The sequence below is a fragment of the Malaclemys terrapin genome, chromosome 3 (genome assembly GCF_027887155.1).
Source record: "Malaclemys terrapin pileata isolate rMalTer1 chromosome 3, rMalTer1.hap1, whole genome shotgun sequence".
NCBI lineage: Eukaryota > Metazoa > Chordata > Testudines > Emydidae > Malaclemys > Malaclemys terrapin.
In genome coordinates, this window is record NC_071507.1 from 71087557 (window position 1) to 71105827 (window position 18271).

The 18271-nt window shown below is 38.0% G+C and overlaps 2 protein-coding genes across 13 annotated transcripts in view; one reads left to right on the forward strand and one right to left on the reverse strand.

The window, feature by feature from the left end:
- The window catches only part of AKT3 (AKT serine/threonine kinase 3), a 266912-nt gene extending 261366 nt beyond the window's left edge, over positions 1–5546 (forward strand). For all 7 annotated transcript variants that reach the window (XM_054023412.1, XM_054023411.1, XM_054023414.1 and 4 more), the window contains one exon: positions 1934–5546. In XM_054023412.1, the coding sequence (XP_053879387.1) occupies positions 1934–2019 (86 nt within the window). In that variant the 3' untranslated portion in view covers positions 2020–5546. The remainder of the gene's footprint in view (positions 1–1933) is intronic.
- A 1473-nt stretch (positions 5547–7019) lies between these two features.
- SDCCAG8 (SHH signaling and ciliogenesis regulator SDCCAG8) overlaps positions 7020–18271 on the reverse strand; it is a 154724-nt gene continuing 143472 nt past the window's right edge. For 3 of the 6 annotated variants that reach the window (XM_054024248.1, XM_054024250.1, XM_054024247.1), the window contains 3 exons: positions 17034–17126; positions 14218–14344; positions 7020–7396 (listed from right to left, as the gene is read on the reverse strand). In XM_054024248.1, the coding sequence (XP_053880223.1) occupies positions 7376–7396; positions 14218–14344; positions 17034–17126 (241 nt within the window). In that variant the 3' untranslated portion in view covers positions 7020–7375. Of the gene's footprint in view, positions 7397–10183; positions 14345–17033; positions 17127–18271 lie in introns of those variants that run through there. The other 3 variants (XM_054024253.1, XM_054024252.1, XM_054024249.1) reach the window with 2 other exon arrangements.

The following is an 18271-nucleotide window of genomic DNA, read 5'->3' on the forward strand; positions in this document are numbered from 1 at the left end:
GGGCTTGGAACCAGGGTGGGCCTGCAGCCCCGCTAGTAGCTCCCCGTTCCCCTAAGTTCCCTGTGTGGCAGCTGCCTACCACGCTATCAATTGCCGGCAGTTCAGCTGTTCCTCCCCCCACTGCCGTGTGCAGCCACCTGCTTGCTAATGTCAGGGTGTCCCCCTATTCCCTCCCCCCGCTCCTGTACCTTATCTCCACAGAACTGGGGTGGGGAGGGTGGATGGCGGACACGACAGGGCTCAGGATGGAGGGAGCTTGCTGGAAGCAGCTGCTGTCTCAGCTTGCTGATCTGCTTAAAAAGGCAAAGTACGTAGAGTGGAGTCAGCATACTTAAAGGGGCAATGCACATCTCTCTCTCTCACACAGGGTGTGTGTCTCTGACTCTCTCTGCCATACTGTCTCCCCTCCCTCCATTGCTGCTGCCTTGTAGAGTGTGAGGCTACATTAACAGCATGTTAACCCTTGAGGGCTCAGCTGAGTGCTAGTTCATCATTTAGCAGTAAGGCATTCCCTGGGAAATATCCCATCCTCTTCCACCCTCTGACTTCACCACCTCAACCAAGCTTCACAGTCATCATTGCTGTGTACAGTATTGTTTGTTTAAAACTTGTACTGTATATGTGTGTATAGATATAGATATAGATATATATATGGATATATATATATATAGATAGATAGATATATATATATAAAATAAAAAAAAAAGAACAGGAGTACTTGTGGCACCTTAGAGACTAACAAATTTATTTGAGCATAAGCTTTCTTGTTCCAGTCTATGCATCTGATGAAGTGGGCTGTAGCCCATGAAAGCTTATGCTCAAATAAATTTGTTAGTTTCTAAGGGGCCACAAGTACTCCTGTTCTTTTTGCGGATACAGACTAACACGGCTGCTACTCTGAAACATATAAAATACAGTCTTTTGTCTGGCAAAAAAGATTTCCCTGGAACCTAACCTTCCCCACCCCCATTTACATTAATTCTTATGGGGAAATTGGGTTCGCTTAAAGTAGAATTTTTCAGGAACATAACTACAACGGTAAGCGAGGAGTTACTGTACAACTGTTAGTTGAAGAACCAGTTTTCTTCACACTTGACCTATTTTGTAGATCTCATTGAAATTTAAAAATCAGACTGATTATTTTAAATACATCCTGTAACTTATGTTAAGTATGGTGATATTAAAAAAGTATATAATGTGCTAGTTGAAACTTAAATATAAAAGGATAGTATATTTGAAAGCATAAGCACAATGGGGCAGAATTAAGTATTCATTGTTACCTCCACATTTATTCACTTTTGAGTACTTGATTATTCAAAGTTGCATTAATTCTAGATTCTTTGCCTAAGTATGTCATTGAAGAGAATAATTTCAATTGGAGTCTCTAAAGATATATCCAATTTAAAAAAAAAAAATACTATGTGAAACTTATATGCAGTGGTCACTCTTTTAAACATTTTTTCCATTTTGAGATTATTACATGTTCTAGCAGCAGTCTCCATTTTAACTATAGCAAATCTTTCAAAATAGAAGAAACTTTAAATTTGATCACTGTAAAAATATAGTTCCCTGATCAATTTGAGGAATAGTTTGCTCCTTAATACAGCAGAGAGTTTTCTTCCCCATCTTTCCATCGCCCATATTGACTGGTCTGTAACTGGCATATGTTGACTGTTGTAGACAGTTGCAAAGGTGGTTGGAATTTTCTGAACATATATAAAAGAAATAAACTATAAATATATACTTACATAAGAAAAGTCCCTCTCAAAACCACTGTCATTTCTACTGTGTTTGCACAAGCCTATGTAAACAGTATGATTTTTATCTGGTTTTACACAACAGTCACTGAAATAATGTTATTTAACAGACAATTAGAAAATAAAATAATTTTGTGGTAAATAAATTAAAACATTACGCTTTTCCCCTCCCACAGATGATGAGGATGGTATGGACTGCATGGACAACGAGAGGCGACCACATTTCCCTCAGTTTTCCTACTCTGCAAGCGGACGAGAATAACTTTTTTGTTTTTTGTTGTTGTTGTTGTTCTGCTTCACTGTCATCTTAGGTTTATCACTGAAAACGATTCCTGAACATCACCACCAGTACTAGCCATGAAGATTGCAGGGGCACTTTCAGAGGTCATTCAAAATTGAAAAGTTCCCTCCTTCTCCAACAGGCCTTTTTGTTTTTTTGCATGAAATTTTGTATCAGTCTGAGGTCTCCTCCTGTTGCTGCTCCCACTGTCTCAGTATAATAGCAACCTCAAGAAGTAATTTTGAAATCTTTTGAAGTCAGACGACTTAAATCCTCCTTTGTATACAGTGGGGACTAAAAGAAACGTTGGTTGCCGATGCATTTTCTCATTTCTTCTAGAAGACAAATCAGAATTGTAATTAGTCTAAAAAGATGAGTTTATGTTTTCTTGCATCTGTTTGTGCTGGTCAGAACAAGGAAAGATGGGGGGTGGTGATGTAAATATGCAAGGTTTTGTTAGGCATATCATTACTTGAAGCAGGTCTATGTCATTAACATCTGGCTGGAATGCGTTTGGGAAACATTTGAGAGAAGAACTTGTAACTGTCCATATATATATAAATATATATATATATATATATATATATTATTTTTTAATTACTGTTGGATGCTACAGAAGAAGCAGAAGGGCTGGGCTCACCCAGCCTGCTACTTAGACTTCCAGATTCACGTGCAATCATGGAGAATTGAACATTCTACGTGCAAGAAACGAAGGCATAAAAGCAGCATTTGAAGTTGTTTAAAGGTCTTATAATTTGCACCAGATAACATCTTTCTCATGCTTTTCTCTGTCTTTCTTGATATACATCACCTCGGATGGCTGAAGAATGTAGACAGGCATAATGGTATTGCTTTTCACCAAAATTTGTGCACCAAGGTAAACAGGTGTTTGCCATATTTGTTTTTATTTTGAGTTTGTGAATTAGCTTTTCTCCAGGTGTTTAACTCTGAATATATATATATATTTTTTGTTATACCACGGTAGTATTTATTTTTAGTGATAAGGATTGTATGTGTCATGTTTGCAAATGCTGCTACATCTTAGAACAGGCTTACGGCAGTTTATTTTGTAATATATGGAAGGACTGTACAAGCTGAAGAGAATAACGCACTTTTTCTCCCATGTGGAAATTTTAACAAGGCTCTGAAATTGTACATATTACTTAGAATTGGACTTTTGTGGATGAAATACTGTCATATAATTCTTTGGTGCTGTAGATGAGGACATTCCAACTCCATGTGCCAAGAGGTCAAAAATGCTATGTCTGTGCTCCACTAAAGTAGTATAAAAGCCTGGCAGCACAATAGAAATTTTTGGTTTTATATGGAGAAAATACATTCAAACAATTGAGACCACAATGATTGCAAGAAAAGCACTTTATTATAATTCTGCAAACAGTAGATTGATGGGAACATTTGCCCTGAACCAAGTAGGTAATGAAACCCAGCATGTGAAGTATGACAATGATGACTAACTGACTGAATTTAAAACCATCATGATAAACACCACACTGAAAGGAAAATGTTGTCTTTTCATTTCTGAAGATCTGTATTTAGCAGGATGTGTGCACAAACCTTAGCTTCGTTCATTAAAGATCATTTTAATAATAAACCTTTTGGTGCTAGGAGTTGGGATATTCCAGAGTTGCCAGGAAGTGCAGTAAGGGTGAGTATGTGCCCTTGCTAATGACATCAGAAAACCCTGGGATTATTATTGAAGTACCTTGTTAGCTCCCATGTAGAATGTGATATTACAGAGTATTATTGATAGCATTGTATCACTTGGTAAATGACTTTTGAAAGAAGAAATGTTCATATGCAGATGCCTTATCCTCTTGCTGTTTAAAGTTTAGATATCTTAGCATGAAGATCACTGCTGGCAGTGGATGTGCTGAGGTGGTCAAGGGGTAGATGGGCATTTTAGCAAGGCAGCTAAGACAGACTCATTCAGATAATTTTTCATGTTTCTACCTAAGCAAAGTTTTATCTTTAATAATCAACAGATAAGAGGTGTATCTTTGTGTATGCGCTAACCACATATGATCTCATCCTATCACCTTGTAACACTACTCATCTTTAGAGAATGGCACTTCAGAGGGAAAGGTGCACATTAAATACATCATAGGTCTATTCTGCACCTTTTTCTAAAAATGTCTACACTGAAATAGTGATGATTTAAATGAACTAATTAGTAAATAGAGCATTGAATAGTTCTCTAGAAATGCCTCATAGATGCAAACTGTGTTGATTAAAGATCTCCAGTATATGCCTCCATTTTCCTCTCTAATTTTCAGTTTGTGTTAGCAATAAATACCTTGTGCATTTCTTGAAGTTAATGAGACGCCAGGGTTGTGCTTCGGGCTGATGGTTCCTCATGTGTAGGACAGGCCCTGTGGCTAGATCATTATTGCTTATGTAGTTGGAATGTAGTTTGCAGTAAATATCAATTAGTGAATTATTTGAAAATTTTAAGACTTCACTCTGAATTGCATAACCTGTCTCAACAATTACCTTTTATCAAGTTTATTACAGACAGAGTTAATATTAACTGAATGCTGCCTGGAGTTTGGGAATTCCTGACTTCTGCTACCAGGGTTCGAAATAGACAAAAGAGAAATCTCAAAGCTGTGCTGAGAGAGATGGCTGAAGCATCTCTCTCTTCTGCTTGTCCTCAGCTGTAGTTTGGACTTGGACAGCAGTTGGTAGCTGGTACCTTGAGCCTTCCACTCATAGTACGTTTCAGACTTTGACTCCAGCTTGTACTGACTTCCATGACATGTAGTATGCCCTCTTATACTGCAGCCATCTTTGAGGAAATGTGTCATTTCTGTTTGGATTTTGGCAGTTTTGCACACAGCTTTGCTTTCCACACTAATCCAATACATTCCTGTTGCTAAAGGAACATTTATTCCAGTATTGTTTTATATTTTTCTTTTGACATGTCACGTCATCTTTATTTGTGGCTTCTTAAAGCTGACTGTTCTTGCAGGGGCCATGTGCTTCTCCTAGAGTACAAAAGTAAGGTCCTTCCTTACTAACTGCAGGGTCTATATGTTACACCTCAATGTACACACTTTGCTGCTACTGTTTGTACTGTCTACAGTAGAATTTCCTTATCTTGCTCCTGGTAGTGCATTACAGGCAAGCATGAAATGTAAAGTATTTATTTAAATAAAAAAACCTCTAAATTGGTAATTGAATTACCTCCCTGTAGCTTTAGAGTTTGACATTTCTTGATCTTGCTAGTTCTTTCATTAGATACATGCAAGATCTAGTCATGTGGTTAAGGATATTAAGCAGACAACTATGAACCCAAGAAACCGTATTACTGTTGGTCATACTTAAACTGTTTATTTCCTTAAGTATATGACCCACAAGGATGTGAAATAACTACAAGAAACTGTTTTTGTACACTGTACATCCTTAGTATTTTTACACGTATATGATAGGGATGCACATTATTTTCCTTCGTACAGACAGCTTAAATAAAGCACTATGTCAATCTGCTACTTCTGTGTTTATTAATGCTGCTTTTGTTCTGAAGTTTTGTAAATACATATGTTGAAGTTTGCTGCAACTGAAGTATTTTTTATATCAGATATTAAATATATGTAGGATAAAATTCCTAGCTTGTGCCGTATAAGGTGGTGAAAATCTGCTTTTTAGTTTTTCATTGTATTGCAAATCAGACGATATCTCAAGTGTGAGAGTTAAACATTATTGATCATGACATTTAGTACTTTTTTTTTTTAATTTCAGGAAGATCATCCAGTTTTGAAATCTGAAAGGCCCCCACCTAGTTTCTTTTTATAAAATATGTACATCATGATTTCCTTTTTTTATCCTGCATGGAATAATCGGATGGCCCATGTTACCTTGCTGTACAGTCTCATTGATAAATATACAACCTTTAATTTGACATCTTTCAAATACAAGTTGAAATCCAATTTCTGTCACTCAAAGTCAACATCTACTCCTGAAAAAAGCACCAAGCTTCTTATGACTGAGCTAAATGTAGCAATGGTTTTACTAGTTGTATTTAAAGAATAACATGTATGTTATTCTAAAGGCTTTGAATTAGCTTGGATTACTTTTGTCATCTAATGATTACATAGGCCTTTCTCTTTACGGAAGCATAGATCACTACAGAGTGTACTTTAAAGAAGTTTCAGGCTGGGATCAGAGTCATACAGGATCCTACTACCACATGGATTGAGGCGAATTTCACCCTCCTTACTTCCGCAGTTCACTTGAATATAGACTGATTGCCTGCATAAAGCTGGAACAAGTGAATTTCATCTTTAGAGAGATGCACCAAGCAAGTGTTCGTTCTGTAAGTACATATTTATTAAGGTTTCAGAGTAGCAGCCGTGTTAGTCTGTATCCGCAAAAAGAACAGGAGTACTTGTGGCACCTTAGAGACTAACAAATTTATTAGAGCATAAACTTTCGTGGGCTACAGCCCACTTCTTCGGATGCATAGAATGGAACATATATTTAGGAGATATATATACACACACACATACAGAGAGCATGAACAGGTGGGAGTTGTCTTACCAACTCTGAGAGGCCAATTTATCACTTCAAAAGTTTTTTCTCTTACTTATCAAGATAGCCCAGTACAGACAGGTTGATAAGAAGTGTGAGAGTATTTACTTTATTAAGGTATGTTAGTGGTTTAATCACCTAGGAAAGAATTTATCTGGTCCATGAAAGCTAATTTTTTAAAATTTTGATTTGAGTGTTAACTAAGAGCTCATGCAAATTACTTCATATTATAAACAATTAGCATTAGACTAGAACTTAATTGAAGAAATCTTGTACAAGGCTGTTTAATGGAAAAAGTTTCCAGTTAGCTATATATCTTGAAAACTCTCTATGCCTTCTCCTTACATATGCTGGTCACCTTTAGTAATAAGGCGTTATAGGCCAAAATATAATTGCACAGCTTCCCCTTAAATTCAAAATGAGACGCACAGAAAAAAAATCAAGGTAAGTTTATTGGTATTTACATATGTAACAAGAGACACATGCTGGAATAAATTACAAAATACATTTAAAATATTTTCTTAAAAATTACACAAGCTAAATGTTAAATCCATCCTGTGCACCTGCTGTTTTAACTTGATCCTGAGCCTAACCCTTCACAGGAAGCACTTAGGAAAACTCACATGCTGGAAGTCTTATTTCAAACTTTGGAAAGGTGTTTCCATTCAAAAAGTTTTAATAATTTAAATACAATGTGTGAAACAGCTAAAGTAAATCAACTGAACTTAACCAGCAAAAGTTTTCTTTCACTTGAAACATTGCTTTGGGTCAGCTTCAACCAAGTCAGCATTCAGACTGGTACACAGGGTAACTGAAAGATAAAGATAAAAAAATTGGATTATAAATAGCTTGTGTTTCATAGTTACTTGAATTTCTAATTTGTTTGTCTCACTTCTTCCTGTGGTTAACTTCTCAGAAAAGAAGTTCATCAGTGGTTACGAATGTGGTAATACTATGTAAACAAATGCTGTTTCAAAGTTATACTTCCTGTGGACCTGCTGTCCTTGGCTTTTTCCAAGATCAAAAATCTTACAGGTAGTAAGAACAGAGCCATTTGATTCCTGAAAAACAAGATCTCCATGAGCTCTAGACATTGTTCATGTTTAGCAGTAAGTAAGAGCTCTTGCTTTAGGGCACGTCTAAGGTACTGCCCCATCTCCTTTCCAGGAAAGAGGAGGCAGGTTTGTGCCAGAGACTATTTACTGTGAATTGTTCAGACTGTAGATTAGTGTGGGCTGCTGTATCAAAACAGGAAGCTGCTTTTGTTCTGTTAAGAAACCTCTGGTGGGAAGACTAATTTGCAACTTTTCAGCTCTTCATAGCTATTGTGTGTAGGTAAACACTTGCATTTCAGTACTTAGTTAATGGTGGTCCAATGAACAGTATTTGAGCTGGGATACCTATCTAGAATGAAACTCTGAATTAGATTAAATTTTGATCAAAGATGTTTCATGTAAATTGAGAAAAAGGCCACTTAAATTTCTAATGTTCTGACAGCTATTCTATCTTTAGATGACTGAAGATTTTATTGAAATTTATAAGGTAATTAGGACTTGAGTTGCTCCTAGAATTCAGAGGGCACTGGATTAAGCAAGGAGAATTCTGCTATTTAAGAAGATGTGGCCTATTTATGGAAGCCAATAATCTGATAAACAAGCAATCTATTAAGGCAGCTGAGGGGAGAGAATAGTTATGTGCCCCTCAATACAGTGCCCGGAACTAACCTAAGGAACAATGTCAGAGGGGTCTGTTGAAATCCAACTGTTTTATATACTGTGTATATTATTCAACCTTTATATAGCATAACAAGGGTGGGAGCCAAACAGATTCTCTCTGATAATTGGGTATGGACAAAGCTCAGCATTATTGCTGGTTCTCCTGATTTGGGAGCAACAGGAGTTCAGAGCAGAAGCCAGACTTTCAAAACTGGGAGCTTAAATGCCATGATTAGGTACCTACTTCAGTGGCCTTTCAAAAGTACTCAGCACTTTTAGAAATCTGGACACTTATGTAGGTTTGTAAATAGGGCCTTTGGACCCTAATTTGGGGCTCCTTGTTTTGAAGCAGTTTATTTGTAAAAGATATGCTATAGTTCAAACAGAAGTTAAGGACTTCATGCACAAATTACTGGCTGTAGTGCTATAGCTTGTCATATCAGACCAGATGATCATAATGATCCCTTCTGGCTTTAAATCTGTCAATGAAGATCACTGCCTGAGAGCAACTTAGACAGTGAGTGGTGTACCAAGCAATTGACAATATTTAACCCATTTGCAGTTATGTGAGAGACAATTGCAAAGCACATGCTTCGAATTTCATGAGAGGAAGAAATAGAAAGGGAAATCAGAAGGCCTGTTACTAATTAAATTTAACCTGTATCAGAGAGAGGGGATTGAGGAGTTAAAATTCTCTGCTGGGCTGTGGGACAAATATTTTCAAAATAATTATTTCTAACTTGTGAGCAAGTTGCTATAATAAAATAACACAGTGCCACCCTCAGTCATAAGGCAACAGCTAATATTACTTGTAAAGTGTGTAGTTCATACTGACCACTTTCTCCAGCATTTAAAACCTCTTAACTTGTGATAGCACCTTCTACAACGTGTTAAGCACCTGATTGGTACTAAGAGCCCTCAAATCCCATTCCTTGTGGTAGCTGAACAACTGGCAGGACTGGCCTTTTTGTTAAACCAGTAAAATAACAAGAACTTGTACAGAAAATGTAAGAATATTTCTGTGGAAAAGATTTTCAGAACACTCTAGGCCAGGCAGCATCTTTAACATTAGACACTTTTGTGTCCCTTGAATGCTAAGAATAAGGGAAATATTAACATGGGGTTAGAGTGTAATGGAATTAACTTTAAGGCAAATACCAAATACGGATGCTGAATGTAATATTCAGTTTTTGTTTTCCCCACTCGTGTAACTGGATTAAAATGTAACTAGCCATTTTAAAAAGTTGGATTGAATTTGCAGCACAAAAAGTAGTGTATACTTAGGAATATGAATACAGGTAGCTTGGCATTATCAGTACCAGTATGACCACGCTGTCCAAGAGTGAGATGATTTACATGTTGTCAAATTACATGTAAACTAGGGCGGACAAGTGATTAAAAAAATTAACAGCACGGTTAATTGAACTATTAAACAATAATAGAATACCATTTATTTAAATACTTGAAAATGTAGAAAACATCCAAAAAATTATTTATTTCAGTTACAACACAGAATAGGAAGTGTACAGTGCTCACTTTATAGTTATTTTTATTACAAATATTTGCACTGTAAAAACTAAATAGTATTTTTCAATTCACCTAATACAAGTACAGTAGTGCAATCTCTTTATCGTTAAAGTTGAACTTACAAATGTAGAATTATGTACCAAAAAAACCTGCATTCAAAAATAAAAATGTAAAACTTTAAAGCCTACAAGGCCAATTAGTCCTACTGCTTGTTCAGCCAATCACTCAGACAAACAGGTTTGTTTAAGTTTGCAGAAGATAATGCTACCCGCTTCTTGTTTACGTCACCTGAAAGTGAGAACAGGTGTTCTCATAGCATTGTTGTAGCCAGAGTTCCAAGATATTTACATGCCAGATGCACTAAAGATTCATATATCCCTTGATGCTTCAACCACCATTCAAGAAGATGTGTCCATGCCGATGACAGATTCTGCATAATAATGATCCAAAGCAGTGCGGACCGACGCATGTTCATTTTCATCATCTGAGTCAGATGCCACCAGGAGGAGGTTGGATTTTCTTTTTTGGTGGTTTGGGTTCTGTAGTTTCCACATCAGTGTTGCTCTTTTAAGACTTCTGAAAGCGTGCGCCGCACCTCGTCCCTCTCAGATTTGGAAGGTACTTCACATTGGTATCTTCTTTGCATTTTGTCAAATTTGCAGTGAAAGTGTTCTTAAAATTAACAGCATGTGCTGGATCATCATCTGAGACTGCTATAACATGAAATATATGGCAGAATCCAGGTAAAGCTGAGCAGGAGACATACCATTCTCCCCCAAGGAGTTCAATCACAAATTTAATTAATGCATTTTTTTTTTAAACGAGCATCTTCAGCATGGAAACATGTCCTCTGGAATGGTGGCCGAAGCATAGAAGGGGCATACGAATGTTTAGCATATCTGGCATGTAAGTACCTTGCACCACAAGCTACAAAAGTGCCAAGCAAATGCCTGTTCCCACTTTCTGGTGATATTGTAAATTAAAGGAGGGCAGCAATATCTCCTGTAAATGTAAACAAACTTGTTTCTCTTAGCAATTGGCTGAACAAGAAGTAGGCTCTGAAGTTTTACATTGTTTTGTTTTTGAGTACAGTTATGTAACAAAAAAACTACATTTGTAAGTTGCACTTTCACAATAAAGAGATTGTATTTTTCAATTAACCTCATACAAGTACTGAAGTGCAATTTTGTTTATCAAAAATAAGATGAGCACTGTACAATTTGTATTCTGTGTTGTAGTTGAAATGGATATATTTGAAAACGTAGAAAAACATCCAAAAATATTTAATAAATTTCAGTTGGTGTTTAGTTGTTTAACAGTGCAATTAATTGTGATTAATTTGTTAATCGCGATTGATAGCCCTAATGTAAACCTGTTCTTAGTTTTCAGATATTTACCTCTATTCATATTAAATAAAGCAATTGCTACGATTTTGAAGAAAAAAAGCAGTTTCTGCTATAAGATAACATACAAATTTGAATAATAATCATAGGGACCAACCTTCAATCTTCATTTTAGACCACAAGACAAATGTCTTTTTTTCTACCTAAAACCTTATCTATGTAAAAATCTGCCCTAAAGTTTTAGTGACTAGTCCTTATTTCTCCTATCCATCCAGGATCCAACCTTGTCCCCATCAGCATCCATGTCTGAGCTTCATGCCTCTGTTTGCCTCATGAAATAAAGAGTTAGTGACATTTCAGTTGCACATAAAACATGCAACAATAAATTTAGCTGAAAGAGCACTGTGCACAACTAAAAATATCAGGCCAGACTTTCAAACAATCTGAACAGATACGGATATATCATAATGGGATTTAAAAGAATTATACATTGAGAAATGCAAGTGCCTATGGAACTGGGCATTTATGTTAAAAAATACTCTACTTACTGAATGAAACATTACTATCCATAACCACCTCCATCCCCCACAAACAAAACCCGCAAACCCATGCCCCACTACTATTTTTTTTTATCTTCAAATAGCAACAATCACTATGTGCTGGTCTACACTGGCGGTGGTGGTGGGGGAAAATTGATCCAAGATATGCAACTTCAACTAAGCGAATAGCGTAGCTGAAGTTGAAGTATCTTGGATCGAATTACCTGGGGTCCAGACGGCTCGGGATCGACGGCCACAGCTCCCCCGTCGACTGCGCTACCGCCGCTTGCTCTGGTGGAGTTCCGGAGTCGACGGTGAGCGCTTTCGGGGATCGATATATCGCGTCTTAACGCGATGCGATAAATTGATCCCGGATAAATCGATTGCTACCCACCAATATGGCGGGTAGTGAAGACGTACCCTAAGTAGCAGCACATCTTTGGGATTAGATGATCAAGGCTCACCTTGCACATTATGTACAGCTAAGATCAGCAATGTTAACCAGCATCATTATGACAGCACCATTATTGGTTACTATTATTTTTTTTATGGACATGGCAAGTATTTGGTATTGTGATCAATTTAAATATGAAATGTGGCATCTCATGAAGTCTCAAAATAGGATCAATAGTGCCATATATTCAAAATTATTGCTTTTGAACAAAATACAAGAAGCTGAAAGGAATTCATATTTATCTGGACTTAAAATATCCAACTTGTAATGAATTGTCCTTTGTTTCCTTAAAACATTTGCCTTGTGCACCATACAGTTCTGCTGAGCTATGTTCCTGTTCCCATGGATCCAATGTTGTTTAAAAACACTTCAGCTGGCTTATTGAGGTTCTTGTTTTGCAGGAATACATTTTTTAAAAGTCACCAACCTTCTTCCTTCCAAGTCTCCATGTTTTGATGCATTACTTTCTACTTCACAGAGGTGTTACAACCAATACATTAGACTGAAGTACTTTAAGATCTACTGATGAAAACTGCTGGGTGGTAGTGGTAAAAAGCCTTGACTGCAGCACACATTCCCTATTTTAACAAATGCATCCTTTACAACTGCAAAGCAGACTTTCAGTGGTAACAATATTCAATTTAGTTAGCAGCACACCATCTAGAAGGTAGTCATGGTTGTGTACTGCTGCCCATCTGCCTTCTAACTGAGAGTCTTCCAGATCTCAGAGTCCTTAGTGGACCTCAGAGAGTCTCTGGCTCTCCTTGGTGCAGGGTTATTTCACTTTCTCTTAATGCAACATATTCTTCAGCTTCAAAGAGCTTAAACATGAAACACAGTGATTGCCATTAAATTTTCCAACAGATACCATATACAGGTAAATCTAAGGTAGCACAGTATTTTATTCTAGATATAGGGAAAACAGGTAACTCAGGTACTCTAGTCAGCATTAAAAAGACAACATTTTCCCATTGTTACCACACTGATAATGTGTGTGTTTTTTTCATTTAGTTCTAGGTTAAAGTATGCTGCTATTTGCCATGTATGCTCTAATACTAGCCTACTTTTTGGTGAACAATAGAATGATTAAAACATTGATTTTCCTTTCACACTGCAGTTTGGTACTACAAATTCCTCTCTTGGTCCTGTTCATGTTAATGAAAGTCCAAATTTCGTGTATGAACCCAGAAACTTGCTTTGTTCATGAGCCAGATGGCTTGGTATCACAGTGATACGGTCGAATCAGTTAATTTACTTAGTCACAGAAACAAAGGCTTAATTATGTGCTAGATTTGGAGAGTACGTTTAATTCAGCAGTTCAGTTACAGTTTAAAAAGTCATGATTCTTTTCCTCCTTTCTAAAGTAGTGAATGATTAAAGGGGCAGCATCCAACTTAAAAATCAGTGTCTGAAAAATGTTAATTTTAACAGTATCTTGCAGACTGCACCCCTACATAAGTAAGGCCTTAATCCTGCCACTTCTTGTGCTAAGGTGGACTGCTGTGCCCATACAGAACCCCACTGGGTGAGGTTTTTGCACTGCAACAAGGGAGGCAAAAACTTTTTTTTTTAAAACAGGGAAATGAGATTGCAAAACCACAACCAGAGGGTGGGGGTCTCAGGTGTAGATATACCCTAAAACTAGAGTTTTCAAAATGATTACGTTTCAAGGTGAGAGGCAGTTCTACGTTTCAATACTGTACTACATGCTAATGCTGTTAAACAAGGAATTTTCTGTTGCCTACTATCATCTGATATGAAGGATGAAACAAAGATTTCTGATTGGAATTAATGACACAAGTAGTATTTGTTCTGCTTAGATGCATCTCACAGCATTTTCTTAATTGAGTGTAGGTTGAATCAGGGTGTGGGTACAACTATAAACTGCCCTGCCATCCCTTTTAATCAATGTGTTATTTCTGTACTCTGAAGATTGTGTTTTATGGTGGTTTTCCTTCTTGATACAAGACTTTAGCAAAGTCTATCTTTCTTGATGACTGCAGAACATTTCCCTATGATTTTCTTTGCTCTTGTTCCCAGTATTGGCATGGTACCTGTGTTCGCAGGAACTGCACCTCCTCTGTTAGCATCTGCCTCTCTCTGAAGAGCTGATTCTGTTTGTTGAGTAACTCCACTAGCTGCTGGGCAGTGGTTTGGCAATGCTTGTCAAGCTGGTGTAACCTGGATAAAACAGATGATAGGATACAGCAGGGCTCTGGAATTTACCACAAGGGCTTTGATATGAACCCGCAAGAGTACAATTTGTATATGACAGAGCTCAGCTTGGTCATCATGCTGGAGTAAACTCTTCTGCAGAGGATATTTAATATAGTTCATCTCCATCCCTTAAAGAAGAGCATTTTAAAATGTTTTCACTTTTCAATTAAAAACAGAACCCACGTTCTAGTATGTGTATTTCAGAATTGCATATATCACATTCCTCTCCTACAGGAAAAGGAGTCAATGGTATATTACAGTTCCAGGGCTTCTGCCTTTGGAATGCAACAGAATCTGCATCGCTGCAAACTTCCTACATCAACACTCATCCAGACAGCTAATAAAATCCAAGCTCACCAATTGTGAGATACCATATCCCACCCAACCATACTGCTTTTCACAACCTACACTGAGTCCCAATACTCTTCACAGGAAGCAACATTGATTTAGCTTCTCCAAATAAGCCTGGTCTTAACTAAAGGGGGGGTGGGGGTGGGGGAAGAGATGTTTTGAAAGTGGTCAATGAACTTTGAATACAGTGAGTGGGATTCCTAGGGGAAGGGTGTAAACAGGGAGTAAATGAGATGGTGAAGAAGACTGAAAACACAAAAGCTTGGCCTGTAATTAGGGTTGGAAGGATTAGATTTTTGTTGGTAAATGTTGATTTCAACACATACACACAAATGGAAGAAAAAAAAATTCAGTTGCCGATAACTGAAACTTAGAGATAGGCAATGCATGAAAAATGCTGCTTCAGAACTTGCCAAGCGTATCGATAATAGAAAAAACAAGAACCCAATTTACAGCAAAGGCCCCCACCAGGGTGGGTGCACCTGGTAAGCACAGCAGTAGACGGGCCTCAGGAACTTTTTTAGCTTCAATAACTCCGCTAGCTCTACACTGCCAGTCTGTCAGGCGGGATGCCTGTCAGCGCCGTTTTCAGGGAAAAGTGAAAAAGGAAAAATCTGCCATTTCCTGCATTAAGGAAAGTAAAAAGCAAACAAGCTGGAAGTTGTATTTAAACAAATGCACGTCACTTGCTCAAGTTCATGGATACTTTCCTGGGATAGTGTTTGGTAAGTTTTATGAATTATGAAAACCAAAAAGCCTCAATAAAATACTCTAAATGACAAAGCAGATGAATAGAAGGGGATTATTATTTGCATTGCATCAGCTCCCAAAGGTCCTAATCAGAAAGGGGGCATTCCTGTGCTAGGTGCTGTATTAGGAGAAGACAGTCACTGTACAAAATGGATATCAGGAGGGAACAAGTTGCACGCAGGGCCACTATAACAAAGGTAGTAGCATCTGCCTACCTAAGGTGTGATACCTATATGGCAGGTGGTATCTGAAAGCAGACACGATACGGCTCAGCAATAAAGTCTTGAGTATAGCCAGAGCATATGCTATTGGAAGTGTTGCATCTACATTTACCTGGCCAAAATAATGCATGAAGGGCTTTCATATTGAGGTTAGACACTCAGAACCTATGTTCATGAAACACACAACTACCGTAGTATTCTGCACAGGAATACTAGTGCCGCATACAAACAGCTCCTCAGATAATCTGAAGAGCTCATATCCATTACTGTACTAGTGCTTGCAGGTTGGGTGGGTGCTGTGTGTTTGTTTTTTGTTCAAAGGAAAACATAAATGGACTCCTCTGTCATATCTGTTTACATTTATACAGCTGGGTGCCATTAACAACTGAACCCTTCCTTGGGTAGCACTACAGTGAAATACTGTGGTATCTCAGATGCCGCTATAGTAACTGGGAGTAAATGCTTACCTTCCAACTGGGGCCATTGTAAGTACAGTGTCTATTAACACCCAATATAAGAATGGTCCTACTGAGTCAGACCAAAGGTCCATCTAGCCCAGTATCCTGTCTTCAGACAGTGGCCACTGCCAAGTGCCCCAGAGGGAATGAACAGAACAGGTAATCAAGTGGTGATACATCCCCTGTCGCTCATTCCCAGCTTCTGGCAAACAGAGGCTAGGGACACCATTCCTGCCCATCCTGGCTAAAAGCCATTGATGGACCTATCCTCCATGAATTTATCTAACTCTTTTTAAAACCCTGTTATAGTCTTGGCCTTCACAACATCCTCTGGCAAGGAGTTCCATAGGTTGACTGTGTGTTGTGTGAAGAAATACTACCTTCCTCCCTAAACAATCAGCACTTTTGACAAACCCTACAAAAACAACCCCTTACCAGAGTGCATGGAAGGAGAAAACACAATTTTGTAAGAAAACAGATCTACATGCCCAGCTTTTAAAAGGTCATTAGACATTTATTTTTTGAATAATGATATCTTGGCAGTTCCTTGATGATCAAATGAATTAGGGGGGAAATACTGATAGAGATGTTGCTGAGATGGGTCTGACCCAACACCCCAAAGCCAAGCACCCCATAACACTGGGGGAGCTTGGAAACAGATCGGAACAGGAGAGCTGACCCCCACCTTAGGATAAACTGAACCAAAACCCTAGAAACGATCACCACCGAATGTAGATGAAGTTTAGTGGCTTGCGCCATGGATCCAAACTTTGTGGCTTAGGTCTTTTAATTCCAAGGTCTTCACAGTAGGGTGATTGTTGCTACCCTGTTTCCCCGAAAATAAGACATCCTCCGAAAATAAGGCCTACTTACAGTTTTGCCTCTCGTTGTAATATAAGGCATCCCCCCGATAATAAGACCTCCCCGATAATAAGGCATCCACCGATAATAAGGCATTTTTCATTTCTGAAAAATAAGACATCCCCTGAAAATAAGACCTAGCGCATCTTTGGGAGCAAAAATTAATATAAGACACTGTCTTATTTTCGGGGAAACAGGGTAAGGGCCTGCATATTTATTGTGCTAGGCTTGCAATTAAGCCTAACTTTAAACATGATTTTAATGGGACTACTTACACACTTAAAGTTAGGCATGTGCTTAAGTATCTTGGTAAATCAGGGCTCACATGAATGAAAGGACAACATAACCTAGGCTGAACTCTGGCTACACCCCTAAACTACCTCTGATGACAAACACGAGATGGAATTGAAAGTTTCTATGCAGTAATTCTGTCATGTACTTTATTATCTCTCAACTAAGGTGTAAAATAAACCGACTGAACTTACATACATCAGCTCTGCATGTGGCCACCTTGCAATATATACGCTTTTAGGAACTGCCCTGTTCAACTTTGGCATTAGTAAATGCTTCCTCAGCCGAGACTGAAAAAAACACTTTCTTCATAATAAAAGTTGCACAAAACCAGGTTAAAAAGAATAAGACAGTGCGAGAGGACTATGCCAAAACCACATTTTCCAATCTGCTATGTGCCATAATATGACACGCCCCCGCCCCCCACTACTGCAATATACTTCAATAGTGCTGCTGCACGGCCACATTTCAGACCACATGGTCCTCTTGGTGTGGACTATATTATCATGTATTTAGCAATGTCTATTATCATGTTAGCCCATGTGCACATGGAGCTGATTTTACAAGCTGCATTACCACGTACTGGAGATCAGAAAGAAGCTGTAAGCGTAACCCAGCAAGCTGCAAACCCTGACAGCTGGTTTTAAGCTGCCAACTAAGTGAACAAAGAGACCATTTGATAGTATAGAAAGTGCTGCTAATTACAGTCTCACACCTTGTATAACTTCTAAGGCATAACACATTAACACACAAGTTCACTACTGTATATATTTCTTTACTCTGGTTGTGTGATTTCAGGGACCTAGAAATTGTGTCCTTTTTGTGTAAACAGATGCAGTTACGCTTCCAGAAGCAATATATCACTTCCAGTGTAAGAGAGGAAGCAATGTCTACTGTGAAGCAGTGTAGTTATAGAGGATATGACACCAAACTGGGGAAAGTTGACAGCTGGGTTCTAT